At 39.6% G+C, this 16397-nt stretch overlaps 1 protein-coding gene across 1 annotated transcript in view; it reads left to right on the plus strand.

Annotated features, from left to right (window-relative positions):
- Window positions 1-877: 877 nt before the first annotated feature.
- The window catches only part of Enpep (glutamyl aminopeptidase), a 92094-nt gene continuing 76574 nt past the window's right edge, over window positions 878-16397 (plus strand). The window contains exon 1 of the mRNA XM_074041542.1: window positions 878-1823. Coding sequence (XP_073897643.1) covers window positions 1186-1823 — 638 coding nt within the window. The 5' untranslated portion in view covers window positions 878-1185. The remainder of the gene's footprint in view (window positions 1824-16397) is intronic.

A 16397-nucleotide genomic window follows, 5' to 3' on the forward strand; every position in this document is an offset into this window, starting at 1 on the left:
GTTACTGATTGTGTGACCTTCAGCAATGACAGCCTGTAATTGTCAGTTTTACAGTCTCTAAAATAGCACCTATGAATAGGGTTGTTGGGAGGATTTAAAGGGCAACTTCTATAGAGTACTTTACCTAGTGCCTTAGTGCCTGGCACATATAAATTTATCAAGATTTGCATAATTCCATGTGCACTGTACTATTAGAGATGGCTTGAGTAGTTATGGCTAAGTCACCCACAAACAAAGAAGTCATTAGAACCCCTCCCCTCCTTGGCATTCAGGTGCAATATGTTTGTCTGGTAATGAATCTCCCCATTACATCAAATTCTGTAGGAATCAATCACAAATTCCAGAGAAAAGCAGGGCGCCTTCCTTGCCTTTCTCTTCTGTGTATCTCTGTTTGCAGCTTGCCTCCTTCTCTGGCTCATTTCTTTATGCTCCCCTCATCTGAACTAACTGTTTTGGGGTTACCTGGCTCAGCTTTATAATCCACCAAACTGGACAAATATTTACTGAATAACTAAAGTGGTCCTTGAAGGTATGAATCACTCCAAGCACCCAGCCCTGGGATCTGACTTCTGCAAATTTGAATGTTTACATAATATGAGGAAAAACAATGAAAACACTTAGCTTCTTTGGCAAGCGACCTGATAAAACAATGAAATTCAAGAAGCCTTTTAGTTGAAAGAATGGGATTATGAACTCAATAGGAAGAAGCCACAGACCTAATGGCAAAGGTTGAGTTTTTCTGTCGTAAACTCACCTATTAATGTTTCTCCCTGAAAGCTGCTGACAGAGCTTTGGCAAAGAAAAAGAAAAAAAAAAAAGCAAAACTCATCCTCTGGCTGATAAGTGGAGCCCTGTTTTATATTTAACTCGTTCCAGGGCAGGAGGAGTAAGGGATAGTTGTTTATAAGGGGAGCTGTGGAAATACTCTCTCCAGTCTTTTTCCTCCAACTCTGCTCCTTTTCTGGAATTCTCATCCCACCCCCTTTTTTCTGCCTTTGTCCTTGAGTGACTGGTGCGAACTAAAGGGAGTGGAAAAGTCGCAAGTAGCCAGAGGGCGAGGTGTGGGAAAAGAAGACAGGCTGCCGAGGGCAGGGGACTCTTTCCAATTGGGAAAGGAAGTCTGCTGACGTGGGTTAGTTAAATTTAACATCCTTTCATGTGTCACTTTTGACTTGGGAAACAAAAATGAACTTTGCAGAGGAAGGGGGCTCTAAGAGATACTGCATTCAAACGAAGCATGTGGCCATTATCTGTGCGGTGGTGGTGGCTGTAGGATTAATAGTGGGACTTTCTGTGGGCCTGACCAGGTCTTGTGACTCTGGAGGAGACGCGGGGCAGCACACAACTCCAGCTCCACCTCCATCCCACCTTCCGCCCACTCCGAGCTCCTCGGATGTCCCTCCGCAGGACCAGGACGTCTGCCCCGCCAGTGAAGAGGAAGGACCGTGGAATAACTTCAGGCTGCCGGACTCCATCAACCCTGTGCACTACGACCTGGAGGTGAAGCCGGTGCTGGAGGAGGACACCTACAGCGGCAATGTGACCATCTCCATCAATTTCAGGGAGCCCCTGCAGTACGTGTGGCTGCACCTGCGTGAGACCAAGATCACCCGGCTGCCCGAGCTGAAGAAGGCCTCGGGGCAGCAGGTGCAGGTCAGGCGGTGCTTTGAGTACAAGCAGATGGAATATGTGGTGGTCCAGCCCGAGGAACAACTGGTCCCCACCGAAGGGCCCTACCTCCTGAGGATGGAGTTCGCAGGCTGGCTGAACGGCTCCCTCGTGGGTTTCTACAAAACCACGTACACCGAGAACGGGCAGACCAGGTAAGGAGTGCGCTTGGCTTTGCTTGCCCTAAACGTGCTCATCTGCCTTCTGTTTATTTTCCTTTCCTTCTCCCTGTTCATCCTTTAATTACTTTGCTCATCTCATCTTTATCTGCGCTTGGTTTCTATTCAGGCGAATCGTCCGAGAAGCAAAAATTCTTGTTCTGTTATTTTTTCAAAGCGTCTCACTAAGATTTGAAAGTAGTAAATGAAAGGCATGGAGTAAAAAAAAAAAAGAAAAACAGATTGGTTCTTTTATTCCATCAGGAGAAATCATAGCACACTGCAGCCTACTCATAATATTTATACAAACTACATCGAATTTTAAAATATATGGGCTTGGTAAATGTCGCTTGTGAAATCCTTGAGCTATATACTTTAAATTTTGTACAGAATGTTAGCCGGGCGCCGGTGGCCTGTAATCCTAGCTACTCAGGAGGCAGAGATCAGGAGAATCACAGTTTGAAGCCAGCCCAGGCACATAGTTCGTGAGACCCTATCTCAAAAACCCATCACAAAAATAGGGCTGGTGGAGTGGCTCAAGTTGTAGGCCCTGAGTTCAAGCCTGAGTACCAAAAAAAAGAAAATAAATTTACACAGAACATTTAAAGTGACCCAAGAAATTTAAGTGAAAATCAGTAAATGTCAATTCATTTTTAGTCCATTTCATTGGAGGGATATTGAAAACTTGCATGGGGTCCACAGAACTGTCTTCATGTTTTCATCCAGGAGGGAAGACAGGACGGTGTCTTTTTGTCTCCTATGTGAGAGCCATGTTTTATACACAGGCTTTCAGGAAACACTCACCCATCCATCCACCCATCAGTGACAGCACATAGATAAATTTGGGCTCTGCTACCATTGGGAATCATGCCATAGCAATGCAAAGTCTTTTGAAACATAAAATGTTTGCTGAGTAATTAAGTACATGCAAATGTTTCTCCTCACCACTGTCCTCCAAGTGCAAGTGTGTGGGTAATTTCATATATATATTTTTTTTATTTTTATTATTTATTTATAAATTTTATTTATACATATTTAACTTTATTATCTATCTAATCTACTAGCTTGCATTTACATGGATCAGTGGCCATTACCAGAACTGTGTTAAAGGCATAAACTCTCTCACTGAACCAGCAAAACTTCACACTGGGAATATGGTTCTTGCACCAAGAAAGCAGGCTACACTACACCACCTGAGCTGTCACTAGACTTGAAACTGCTTTGAACTCTGCCTATTTAGATTCTGAAGAGGCAAATAATTAAGAAAGCTTTGTGTCACATTCCTTTACCTCTGTTGTCTGAAGCATCTTATAGAACAAAGTAAACCTCTTGCTCAAAGTTCTTGCTATTGCGTGTCAGAGAGACCCAGGGAATAAAAAGAGAGCCTTACGTGTCCCTACATGACTGTGTAGTCACTGATAAATTGCGTAGACAATTTAAAGAAAATATCTGAAGTAGTCATGCTTATATAAATCCTATAGCTTACTATTGCTAGAATGAGATATGCTTGTTTATCATTTATTAATTTTCTGTTCCAAAAATTACAATGTAGAAAACATAGAGAATTATTAAAAAGTAGCCAGGTGTGCAGTGGCTCATGCCTGTAACCCCAGATACTCAGGAGGCATAGATCAGGAGAATCAAGGTTCCAGGCCAGCCCAAGCAAAATGTTAGTGCAATTCCATCTCAACCAACAAGTAGGGTATGTTGTCATGCACCTGTCATCCCGGCTACCAGGAAGGCATAGTTAGGAGCATTGCAGTCCTAGGCCCACTCCGAGCAAAACTGTGAGACCATATCTGAAGGATAACTAAAATAAAAAAGCCTAGAGGTGTAGTTCAAGTGGGAGAGCACCTGTCTAGCAAACACAAGTTCCGGAGTTCAAACCTCTAGGCCCTCAAAAAAAAAAAAAAAGGATATCAAAGGCCTGCATAAGTAATTTTATAACCTAGTGATAATTCATGTTCACATGTTACTGTACAGTGTAATATTTTTCTAGGCAATCAAAATTACAATTGCATTAAGTTTATCTATATACCTTTTAAATTAAATATGTTTTTCTTTAAAAAATATTTACAAGAATTTGAATGTAAAGATTGTGCAATATGAATTGCACTGAAAAATTTCCCCATTTCCCTATTGTTGAGCATCTGAGTTGCTTCTAGTATTTTATTATTATAAACAAGTCAGAACATAATTGTACATACCTCTTTATGTATGTTCATCTCCCTAGGTTGGGGTATCATCCTAAAAACAGAATTGCTAGGTCAAAGGGTACAAAATATCAAGAAACGTGTAACTGTTTATTCATTACATGAATAACTCACAGTCATTGCAGAGAACTTGGAAAATGGAGAAAACTGGAAGAAAAAATAAACATACTGATAAATTCATCACCAAAGAAGAGGCAGGACACAGACAGCATGGCATTATTATGTGTACAGTAGAATTGTGTAACACACTTCGTCACCATGGCATCAACTGTTCAACAAATCATTTCATATTCTTCAAGTGATTTGAAGAATACATGGTAGGCCATCGTATAAGTCTAAAGTAATTTCTTCAGTTTTGCCATTAAATGCAAGTATTTAAATTGCTCCTACTTAACACAATGAACATTCTTTTTTTTTTTCTGTACTGGAGTTTGAAGCCATTCCACCAGTCCTTTTTTTGTGATGAGTCTTTTCAAGATAGGGTCTTGTGAAGTATTTGCCCAGGCTGGCTCTGAACTACAATCTTCCTGATCTCTGCCTCCTGAGCAGCTAGGATTAGAGGTGTGAGCCACCAGTGCCCTGCTCGCAGCGAACATTCTTATAGATAACCAGGAACTATTTTATGTTAGCTATAAAATATATCTTTTTAATATTTATATTTTTAAAAATTCTTGGGAAACTGGCCCAAACTATATATGTATGTTTGAATGCATGTAATGTATGTGTGTACAAGTATGTATATGTGTGTATCTCCAAACTGACTCTAAAAGTTTGTGCCAATGACATATCCACCAACCATGTATGAAGGCACCGTTTTCTCTAAGCTTAGTCAATATAATGGATATTTAGAATATTTGCCAACTTCTTAGAGGAAAAGGCATAATATTCAGAAGAACATTCACCTTGAAGAAATTCTGAAAATTCATTCTTGCAAAGTAAGAATGACTCAAAACTAGCATTTTTATCATGAAAATTTAAAAACTGCTTCTAAGACAATAGAACTTTCATTTGATTAAAGCCATGAAAATATTTATTAAATGAATAAAATAAAATTTTACATACTATAGGAAAGGCCCCAAAATATGGAACAGCTCTCCATTAATACATTTCTGTTACTTAATTTGTAAGTTTAAAAAAGCATATACTTAAGCCTATGTTATTCACTCTGACTTTTTGGATTATTTTTTTGTACCAGTTACCTTTACCAAAAAATATATGCCTGAGAGCTGTTGCTCTGTAACCCAGCTTACCTAATTTTGTTTGTCAAATGCTAAATGACAGCAGAATTGCTGAGAAAGGCCAGTGCCCATCTGGGTTCTTACCAAAGACCCCTCTCTTGAATTGGCCAGTTTTCACTGGTCGCTGAGTAAGGAAGGAATCCCTGCTTGGTCAGTTTTCATTGCTAGCTGACTGAAGACTGGTATCTCCAGCTGGTCAGTTTTCACTGGTAGCAGTGAACATGCTCACATTACACAGGATGCCTGCCAGCACTGTGCTGCACACACAGCTTTGGAGTGATTCCAGCATCTACTCAACAGCCCCATTTAGGCTAACTGCAATACTTCTTGTTTTTCTTGGTATGAAGTATTTCAAGCACATGAGAAAAGCACATTGTTTTTTTTTTTTTTATTTCCCAAGTCTGGGAGTAACATTTAGACAGTGCCGCCCCTAGGGGTGCTTTTCCACCAAAGTCCATGACTGACTGCTGGGGTGAGGTCACAGGGCACCACCGTTATCCCTTCACAATGAACAGTGAGCATCAGCCTATACGATGTTCATACAGATTTAGATATCATCACGCTAACACATTTTAAGTACACAGCCAAAATACATGCTCTGATTTATTTATTTGAGACATTAAAATTTATATATTCATGGATATTTTGATACATGTACACATTGTGTAATATTCATGTCAGTGTAAGCATAGCTATCTCTTCAAACCTTTATTTTTTCATTGAGGTGAGGACATTCAAAATCTTTTCATCCAGCTTTTTGAAATGTATATTACCACTATCATTATCCATGGTCACCCTATTGTACAATGGCACACCAGGCTTCTTTTTCTAACTGTAACTTAATACCCATTGACTACTGTTTCCCCATCCTCCCCACTTCCCTACCTTCCTTAGCCCCTGGTAACCAGGATTCTACGCTCAACTTCTATGAAATCAACTTTTTTTATATTCCACAGATGAGTGAGGTCACATGGTGCTTGTCTTTCTGTGCCTGGCATACATAGTTCACTTAACAAAATGACCTCCAGTTTCATCAGTGTTGCCATAAATGACAGGATTTCACGGTTTCTGTGGCTAAGTAGTAATTTATTGTGCATATGTTGCATGTTTTCTTCATCTGTTCATCAGTTAATAGATAGATTGATTTGATTTCTGGTGATCATCAGTAATGCTGCAATGACCATAATAGTGCAGATATCATTCATTTCAAAATTATGTTTTCTGCTTTAATATAAAATTTAGTTCTAGGATTGAGTATTAGGTGCTTTTGGATATTAATGAGTCAACCACAATGCAAACTAAACATGATTTCACTCTATATTATCTGAAGTTACCTGCACTTGCAGAAGCAAAGATAGCCAGAACTGCTATTTCACAAAAGGAAACAACAGTCTAAAATTCTTTCCCTCAAAATTGAGGGCCAGTCAGTCATAGTGGTGCACATCTGTAATCCCAGCTACTTGAGAGGGAGAGATGGCAGCAGTGCAGTTTGAGGCCAGCAAAAATAAGGTCAAAATAAGCTAGCAAAATCCCATCCTGACAAATGAGGCAGATGTAGTCCAAGGCCAGCTCTGAGCAAAAGCAAGACCCTACCTGAAAAATAAACTAAAGTAAAAGTGCATGGAGGCATGGTTCAAGTAGTAAGGTATTTGTCTAGCAAGTTCAAGGCCCTGAGTTCAAACCCCAGTACTACAGAGGAAAAGAGAGAGAGAGAGAGAGAGAGAGAGAGAGAGAGAGAGAGAGAGAGAGAGAGAGAGATGGACAGAATGAAGGGAAAGTTGGAAAAGAAAGTGGAGCCAGTTTAGAGTTTCTTTGCAATAGTAGTCCAGGGGCGACTTGTAAGGCGTGGGAGGAGAAAGTTCAAGAAATCTTAAGAGTCACTTTTCCTTTCTACTTATCTTTTCCTACACTATTCTTTTACTCCACTTAGAAGGATTGTAGCCTTTGGCATATTTCCCTCACCACAAGCTCTTCCTCCCCCTCCTCCTCACCATGCCAGGTAGGATTTCCAGTGTCTCTTCCCAAAAAGATCTCCTCCACTCAAACATCCAACATGTGATTTTCTCTTCCCAAATGCTCCTCATTTCCTTGCCAGTATTTGAATTACTCTTGCATAGCATATCCTAAAGTATGTTTCATAGAGTTCTAGTTGTGTACAACTTTAGTATATATAAAAAGGAGAGAGATTTGGTGGCCAAATTATTTTGGACAACAAGACTAAATACTATTTATTTTTGGAAATACTGAGGATTAAAATCAGAGCCTTATGCTTGCAAGGCAAGTGCTCTACAACTTGAACCCCACTCCCATTCTTTTTGCTTTCAGTTTGTTTTCAAATAGGATTTCATGCTTTTGCCTGGGCTGGCTTTGGCCAGCGATCCTATCTCTGCCTCCTGAGTAGCTGGTATTACAGGCATGGCCACCACATCTGGCTTTTGTTTTTAATGGTGTGAGTTTTCACAAGTTTGTTTAAGTATATCAGACTGATATGGAATGCAGTTTCCCAGCCATCTGTGACTCTGGAATGTTCTGTGGGATCCCAGAGAAGAGAGCTGTGTTTCTCTTGTTTACCAGCCAGTATATGGTGAACACTGAAATATTATTGAGTGAATATATGGGAACATTTTCATACTAGCATTCTTTGTAGATGCTGGGACATAGTTCAGTACCACAGCCTGTGTCCCATGGATGAGTTCACCTTTCACCTTTCTCAGTCATGATGGTAAATTATTCTCAGTTCCCTTTTTCCCCACCCCGTGGAAGGGAAAAGTTTGTTAAGTCTTTTCTTGGCTCTGGAATGCAGTCTTCGTACTTTAAGGATGGAGAACCACTGTAGTTGACAGGAAGTAAAACAAGAATTTAAAAGAGGAACTGATACCTCTAGTTTGGTGGAGTTTAAGCTAAATTTTGATATTATGATGGGATTTCAGTAAACAAAGGCAAATGATGAGGTAAAAGCAGAAAATCTCCCTCCCCTGCCCCAGAAAATCATAACTAGGGCAAGAAAATTAGTTTGCAGGAAAGGTTTATGCTAAGACGTTATCTAGAGATAACTGGAAAATGTATAGGAGAGAAAAGGGAAGATAGCCGTGATGGACTAGAAGAATTAAGCAGTGACTCTTTGAATGTGGATGGTGGAGGAAATAGATAAATCAACATCCAGCTGTACAGGAGATACTGTAATGATCTGGGATCAAGAGATGGGGGTCAATCAGACAGGCCAGTGATTTGAGCATGGAGAGAAGAGGACATGTAGAGAAGATAGTATGGAAGGAAAGTAGTGCAGATCTACAGATTGATTATGGGGAGGGGCTAAAGTTACTAGCTTAGGATTCCCCAGGTAGCTGATCTGAGTGATTGTCCTCACCTTTAATTTATACTGGAAATAGAAGAGAAAGAGCCAGTTTAGAAGGGAAGGCCATAGGCTCTGTGTCAGAACTTTTGAAAGCCTGACAGACAGATAAGAGAAAACTCATAGGCCTTTGGATAAATAAGTGTGAAGCAAAAGGTTAAAGTTTGTGATAAGATTTAGGAGTTGGGTGGAAACATCAATGAGATGGTCGTGTGTGTGTGAGAAAGAGTGTGTGTGTGTGTGTGTGAGTGTGTGTGTATATGGTATATTCTCACATGCACGGATGTGTATATTCAACCATGTGTAGTTTTGATCTTGAAATTGTTTATTTACTTATTGATTGATTGATTGATTTTGATTTGGGGATTGAACTCATGGTCTTGCACTTGCTAGGCAAGCACTCTACCACTTGAGCCACACCACCAGCCCTGATCTTGAAATTTTAGTTGTAGTCAGCTTAGTATTATATTCTTACTTTGATAAGTCAGTTTGGCAGTATACATTCTCAATAAAGAATAAGATTAGGGCCAAGCACCAGTGGCTCATACTTATAATCCTAGCTCTTCAGGAGGCAGAGATCGGGAGGACTGGGTCAAGTGGTAGAATGCCTGCTTAGCAGGCATATTCAAACCCTAATACCATATAAAAAAAAAAAAAAAGAAAGAATGAGATTTGGGGCTATGTCTTGTTTACTTGTTGCAGGTAACTTGGTAACTTCCTTCATTTTGGAAATAAGGAAATAAAAAGAAATTTTACTTGACCTTGAATGCCTTCTGCATAAAAAAACCCAAAAGAATTGGACATTAAATAATTAGTCAGTTCATTCAAACACTCACAAAACTCCATTGGAGTATAAATAATGTTGATGGGTGGGCTTGCGCTGACTGAGCAGTAAACCCTGCCAATTCTGGAAATTTCTACTTAGTCTGCACAGATACTTAGCATTTGTGGTTGCTATCCCTGCATCAGAAGCCCTTTGTTTAAGAATTTCACCCAGACTTTGCTGTTCATTTTGCTGAATCAAGTTATTAAATTGCTAAACACGGCCTTAGAATCTTCATTGGTAAAAGCGGGCCAGATGATTTATGAGATAATCAGGTTGTTTCTGGCTTTTTGTTTGTTTGTCTTTTAAAGTTGATTCAGGGTGAACTGAGCTGTGAACCGGGCTGCATCCTCACCTCTTCTCCCTTAGCTTCTCTTAAGTCCCCTTGGCCGGATACACTGAGAGGCCCAGAGGGATGCTGTTCTCATTGGTGAATTAGTAAGCTACATGAAATAGTCTCTAACTCGTTAAGTCTAGTTAGTGACTCACTAACACAGCACAGAGAGACCCTATGGAGAAGCGCTTTGTCTCAGCACAATTATCCTGTGTGATGATTACTCTGGACATACCTGAGAGTAACTTCTGAACTCAGTGTGCTGCTAGTCATGCTTTTTCTGTGACTTTGCAATGCAATCCATCAGAGTTCAAAAAGAATAAATTTTAATGAAGAAAACTCCTCAGGGAGGTTATGATATAAAATTATGCTATATTGCTATGTCATTTGCCTTGTTTTCAAATTTACATACTATTTAGTGACTATTGATGAAATTGGGCACGTATAAAAAGAGGCTTTTGAATTATTCATTAGTCCTTGAGAGAAATAAGAAGGTGCTCATTTTAAAATGGTCATATTACTGTTATAGTTTGATTATGATATGTCTACCTCAGGATCATGTGTTTGAAGGTTTGGTCCCCACCAGTTGGTGCTGTTTTGGGAGGTAGTAGAAAGCTTAAGAGGTGGAGCCTAGCTGAAGAAAGTAGGTCACTGGGGGTGTGCCTTTGAAGGTTATATATCTGGTCCTGGGTCCCTGGTCCCTTTCCCTCTCTCTGTTTCTCTCTCTGCTTCCTCCTGCCATGAGGTCAACAGCCTCCTCCTCCACATGCTCCCTCTGTCATGATGTTGGCCCAGAATTTCTGAAGCCCTGAGCCAAAATAAATCCTTCCTCCCTTAAGATACTTGCTTCTGTCAGGTATTTTATTATAGTGATGAGAAAAGTAACTAATATAACACAAACAGTATTTACACACAAAGTAGTTTTGTTCCAGTACATATTCCAGTCAAATGAATGAATTTTAAATACTTTGGATTGTGGAAAGTACTGAGTCAGAAAGCATAGGGCTGCGTGTGGGGTGCACACTGCAATCCTAGCACTTCAGAGCTAAGGCAGGGTACTCGGGAGATGGAAATTGTCCTGGGCTACATAGTGAGACACTGTCTTCAAAAGAAAAATAAAGCATAATTAGTCTTCTAGACTTGTAGAAATAGAATGGTGGAGATCCTAGCCCCATTAGGTAAATTTCAAGGGAGTTTCAAGTATATTATCACATGTGGTCTTCCCTTTCTATGTCCCCCTAACCTTGTGAAGAAGCAGGACATGCTTTGGTGGCTAAATTTTATAGCTTGAGGACACTAAAGTCAGAAAGATGTGTGACTTACTCAAGGTCACAAGTTAAGGGGCTAATGTAGGATTAGCATCTAAGAATTATTTATGCTTAGAAGAGAGGGATTTCCAGGAAAAAACAACCACATTTTGTAGCCTTGTTGGCTGTTGAATGTTCTCTTACCTTCACCAATGCAAATTGAGCTGCACATGCTGTGAGACCGCCGAGGTCATTCAGACACGCACACACACACCACCAGCACTGCTCTCTTCCCTGTCCACAGGCAAGCTCAGGAAAACTCGAATTTAGGAAGGAAATTTTGTCAATAATTGAGCAGAACCTTTTTGAAACAGAGAATATGAAAGTGTTCCATTTTTTCTCTACTGGGTTCTTAAGAGTACAGCATCGACCCTGAGTGGAATGGAGTTCTTGAAAACCTACATGGTGGCTATTGCTTTTATAAAATGTAATTCACTCCTTGCTTACTCTTGGCCCCCACACGAAGACTCTATCTCCCTCAGCTTTCTCTTTTTTCTATTATTCACACACGTTCCCAAATTACTTTGATGGTTTATTTCCTAGGTGTGAATAAAGTGAAACATTCTTACAATTCTTACAGGAAGTGACTTTTCCTCTGCCACTGGGAAAAATCAGAAGTCATAGAATTGAGAAGAAAAAGTCGGTTGACTAAACACAGCGTTGGAGCTTGATGAATCTTATTAACACTCTGGGAAAGTGTATTTGCCATTGATTATAATCTACAAGGTGTTAGAAATTTCAGTTTACTAAACTGTTAACATCATGCAACCAATCACTTCTCCTCCTCCTTTTCTTCCTCCTCCTTCTTCGTCAGCTTTGAACCCAAGACCTTGCACTTGCTAGGCAGGTGTTCTAGTACTTCAGCCATGCCCCCAGCTCTTTTTTTGCTTTAGTCAGTTTTTGGATAAGGTGGCCTATTTTTGCACAGGGCTGCCTTCAGATGGAAGTCTTCTTATCTATGCCTCCTGTGTAGCTGAGATTACAGATGCATACGACCACACCTGACTCAAAGGTTGAGATGGGAGTCTTACTAACGCTTTGCCTGGTCACTGAACCTTGATCCTTCCAATCTCTACCTCCCAAGTAGCTGGGATTATAGACATGTACCTCCACACCTGGTCCTCAATAATTACTCTATTGAAGAATTCTTGAAGCTTTTCTTGGGTAACTTTTAAGTTGAAATAATTTCAAATTTATAGAAAAATTACAAGAATATTGTGTAGAAATAATGTACCCAGATTGACCAATTATTTGCATTTTGTTCCTTTTTCTCACTTTCTCCCTCCCTTTCTCTGCCTCAACATTGAGACATTTCCATTTACTTATCCACATCAGAATGTATTTTAAGTACAGAGGCATTCTCTAGCATAATCATGGGATGATTGACAAATCAGGAAGTTTAACATTGGAACAATCTTCAAATCCTTGATCTATAGTCAAATTTCATCAATTAACCCAATAATGTCCTATAAATTTTTTTCCCAGTCTGATATCTAGCTTCAATTTATGCATTGCATTAGCTTTTACAAAGGATTTTCATTGTGGTGTTTCCACATGTGCATATAAGGTATCCTGATCAAATTCACCCCCTCTATCACTCCCCTACTCCTTTAAAACAGAATAGTCCTTTAGTCCTTCCTCATCTTTTTCAGTGTTAACTTTTATTCATCAATGCTAGGGATTAAGCCCAGGGTCTTGGCTTACTAAGCAACACTCTACCACTGAGCTATATCCCCATCCTTCAATGTCAGTATTCCTGAAGAGTACAGACCAGTTATTTTGAGACTGGCCATCAGTTTTAGTTTGTCTGACTCTCGTTATAATTAAAAAATGCAAGTCAAGCATTTTTGTCAGGAGCATCACAGAAGTGATGCTGTCTATGGCTCAGGAGACCTTTACTGTTAGTGCTATTGCAAGCCAACTACTGTCAGTGATGCTACCTTTTAAATCGTTTGCATAAATTACCATCCCACAGGTTCCTCCACTGAAAAGTGACAGGCTTTTTTGATAGGCAGTTTTCTGGAGATTTTTTGAAACATGCAAAGTCCTTTCCTTTTCAAACTTTACCCACTTGTTTTGGCACCCACTGAAGATTTTCTCAAATTATTACTCTTTAAGGGCTGGGCAATGACGTTCAGTGGTGGAAATGGCTTGCCTGGCACATTGAAGGCCCTAGGTTTGATCTTCTGAAATAAAATAAAATAGAAATCTATAATCATCTATAATTAGCCAGTGGCTCATGCCTGTAATCCTAGGTACTTAGGAAGATCAAGGTCTGAGGTCAGCACAGTCAAATAGTTCACAAGGCCTGGAGGTATGGCTAAAGTGATAGATAGAGCCTCTGCTTTGCAAGTGTGAAGCCCTGAGTTCAAACCTTAATCCCATCAAAAAAAAAAAAGAAATTCTGTAATTTAAGGTGGAATCTTCTCTTCTCCCCTATTTATTTATTTGTTCATTTTAAAAATCAGAGTAAGGATCCATGGATTCTGAATTTATCTAATGGGTTATAATCCCATTATTTATTTTGATGTTCTAGTCCCCACCCCCCACCCCCAGGTTTAGCCAGTGGTGATCTTGTCAGGCAGGCTCTTGTGTCCTTTTGACTTGTTCCTATGATTCTTTGAGCACAACAAAATATTCCAAGATCATCTTGGACTTTTCCTGACACAGCACTTGAATCAGCCATTTCTCCAAGGAATCCTGGTTCCTTTCAGTAAGGAATGGTATTTAGAAATCCTCCAGGAACTAATTGTTACTACATGCAGTCTTTTTTGGTAAAGTTAGGAACTGCGTCTCTTTGTGTGTATTTCTAGATCCATATATAGAAATATATTAAAATAAATTGAAAATATTATAAAAATCATGTATTAAAATCATTGATTTCATAATGAAATTAAAATTACAGTTCAGTATTAAGGATACTTTTTTTTATTATTCTATTATTATTGTACTGGGGGTATATCGTGACACTCACTGAAGTTCTTATTGTTGAATTCACCCCCTCCATCATTCTCCTTTAACCACTCCCCCCATTCCTGGAACATTTTCAACAGGTCTCATTTTTTTCCATTTACATACCTGAGTACATAGTATTTCCATCACACTCATCCTAAGGACACGTTTTAATCTTCCCTTTATAAATGTGTAAGTCTTCCCCAACAGTGAGAAATCTACCATTATCCTCTATTTGCTTCTTCATTTGGCAAACCCAGAAAACAAAGATTATTTTCTAATTACTAACACATACCTCTGCAAAAATGCAAACCTACTTGCTAGAGTTCAATATTCATTTACAGCTATTTTTGAATTAAATTGATATATGTTGAGATACTCAAATCTAATGATCACAATTCAGTAAACTTTGACAAAATGAAACTGGAGTTTTAGACCCAAGGCCCAGACTTCTGAGATTCCATATGCCAGGCCTGGCCACTCTCCCCATACCCCATAATAAAGAGGCATGGTGAAGGCAGGGCTTCACCATGGTGACGGCATGGCTTGGGACATGCCGTGGGAAGAAGCAGAGTAAGCATTCACTCCATCTTCAACCCTCTTTGGGGTGCAGACATAAGCTATAGGTTTAAATAGACAAAAGAACTGGGGACAGGGGATAAAGGTATTCATAATTAAACAGTCCTAGTCACAGTTGTGTTCTGACTGACAATTATCTCAGCCCAAGAGTTCCCAGAGGGGTTCTGGAGAAGATGTTATCATTGTCATCACTTGAGGGGAGTGATTTGGTTCCCATGAGATGATTGCTCCTGCTCCAGGGTGCAGTCTCATCATTATAGGTCATTGTCCTCATTTGGAGGGTGGTCTGTCCTATAAGTGTCCACTGTTCCTTAAGGGAAGTTTCAGTCCCTTGTCATAAAGATGTTATCACTTTTGTCCTTTCTGGAATCCAAAGTGATTGCAAAGTGATTGCAAAGAGAATGGCTTATAGCAAAGACAGATACAAAATAGAGGCAGGGATGTCAAGCTTCTCCTGTTTTTAGTTAATTCGTGGACCCAATAAGGAGTCAGTGCTTTTCAGCAAAATAGCAGTTTAAGCACCTCGTAGAAAAATACACAATTTTGTTGCCCACACCCATATGAGGGCAGAATTTTTCAATCATCTGAGAATGTTCCCTCCTTCAGTCGCTATTCTTCAGAAAAGCAGCCATAGTTTTCTTGGCCAAGTTTTTTTTATACCTAGAAGGTTTTTAGAAAAAAATTTAGGACTATTACATTTTCTCTTGGATGAATGTTGACTATTGCATATTACTTTTTAGAGAAATCAATATGTATAATAAAATGCATACACTTCCCAGAGCCTGTGACAGTCCCCCCATCTGGCCTGTGTGGAGCTGGCAGCTTCATCTTTGTCTCAGTCCCCTGGTTCACTCTGCTTCCACCACATTTGACTTCTTTCAGTTCCTCAAACACGTGATGTTACCGTCCGCCAACCCCTGCCCCCAGAGGAGCGTGGCGTTCACTGTTCTCTCTGCTAAGAAACTGCTTTCCTTAATCTTCCCCTGTTGGTTGTTTGTCCTTGGGCAGAGCAGGACACTGTCATCTATTCTAAGCACTCACCTCTTGACTAACCGGAACTGCCCATCCTCTTCCCTTGCTCTCTTGTCCTGTTCTATTTCCTGCGCAGTCCTCATCACTCTCCAAAATTACTTACTTACTTATGTGTCTATTGTCTGCCACCTCATAACTCATCATAGGCCTTGTCTGTGTAGTCTTTCTTGTTTCCTTAGCCCCCAGAATAATGTCTGCAAAGGAGAGTGTGTGCACACCCGTACGTGTGCATTGGCGGGATTGGGCTCATGTTTGTGGGATGAGTGAATGAGCTAATAATTTAGTTTGATATTCCTTATGATGTGCCTTCCCTAGCCCCTGAGAGTCTTGAAGGACAATATATTTTCCTTACACAAATTATTAATGAATACAAATCAATGTTTGTTTACTTTTCCTTTCTTTTATACTTCTTACTTTGCTAAGCTTTTCAATGAGTAAATACACAGCACTATTCTCCTATTGTAATATGCTTACACATAAAAAGCATATGTTTATTGATTTTTAGACAAATTATTCAAAAATATTTTCACTTTGAAATTCTAGAAATGTTAAATATTAATATTTTCATACACACAAGTAAAGTATATGCTTAGTGTGGGTCATAGAAGAATGCTAATATCTCTTTTTCAAAAGTGGACTTTCTAAATTAAAAAAAATTTTTGATGCTGGGAATTGAACCCAGGGCCTTGCATATGCCCTACCACTGAGTTGCACCCCAGCCTCCTAAAGTGGGCTGTCACC

The sequence above is a fragment of the Castor canadensis genome, chromosome 9 (genome assembly GCF_047511655.1).
Source record: "Castor canadensis chromosome 9, mCasCan1.hap1v2, whole genome shotgun sequence".
NCBI lineage: Eukaryota > Metazoa > Chordata > Mammalia > Rodentia > Castoridae > Castor > Castor canadensis.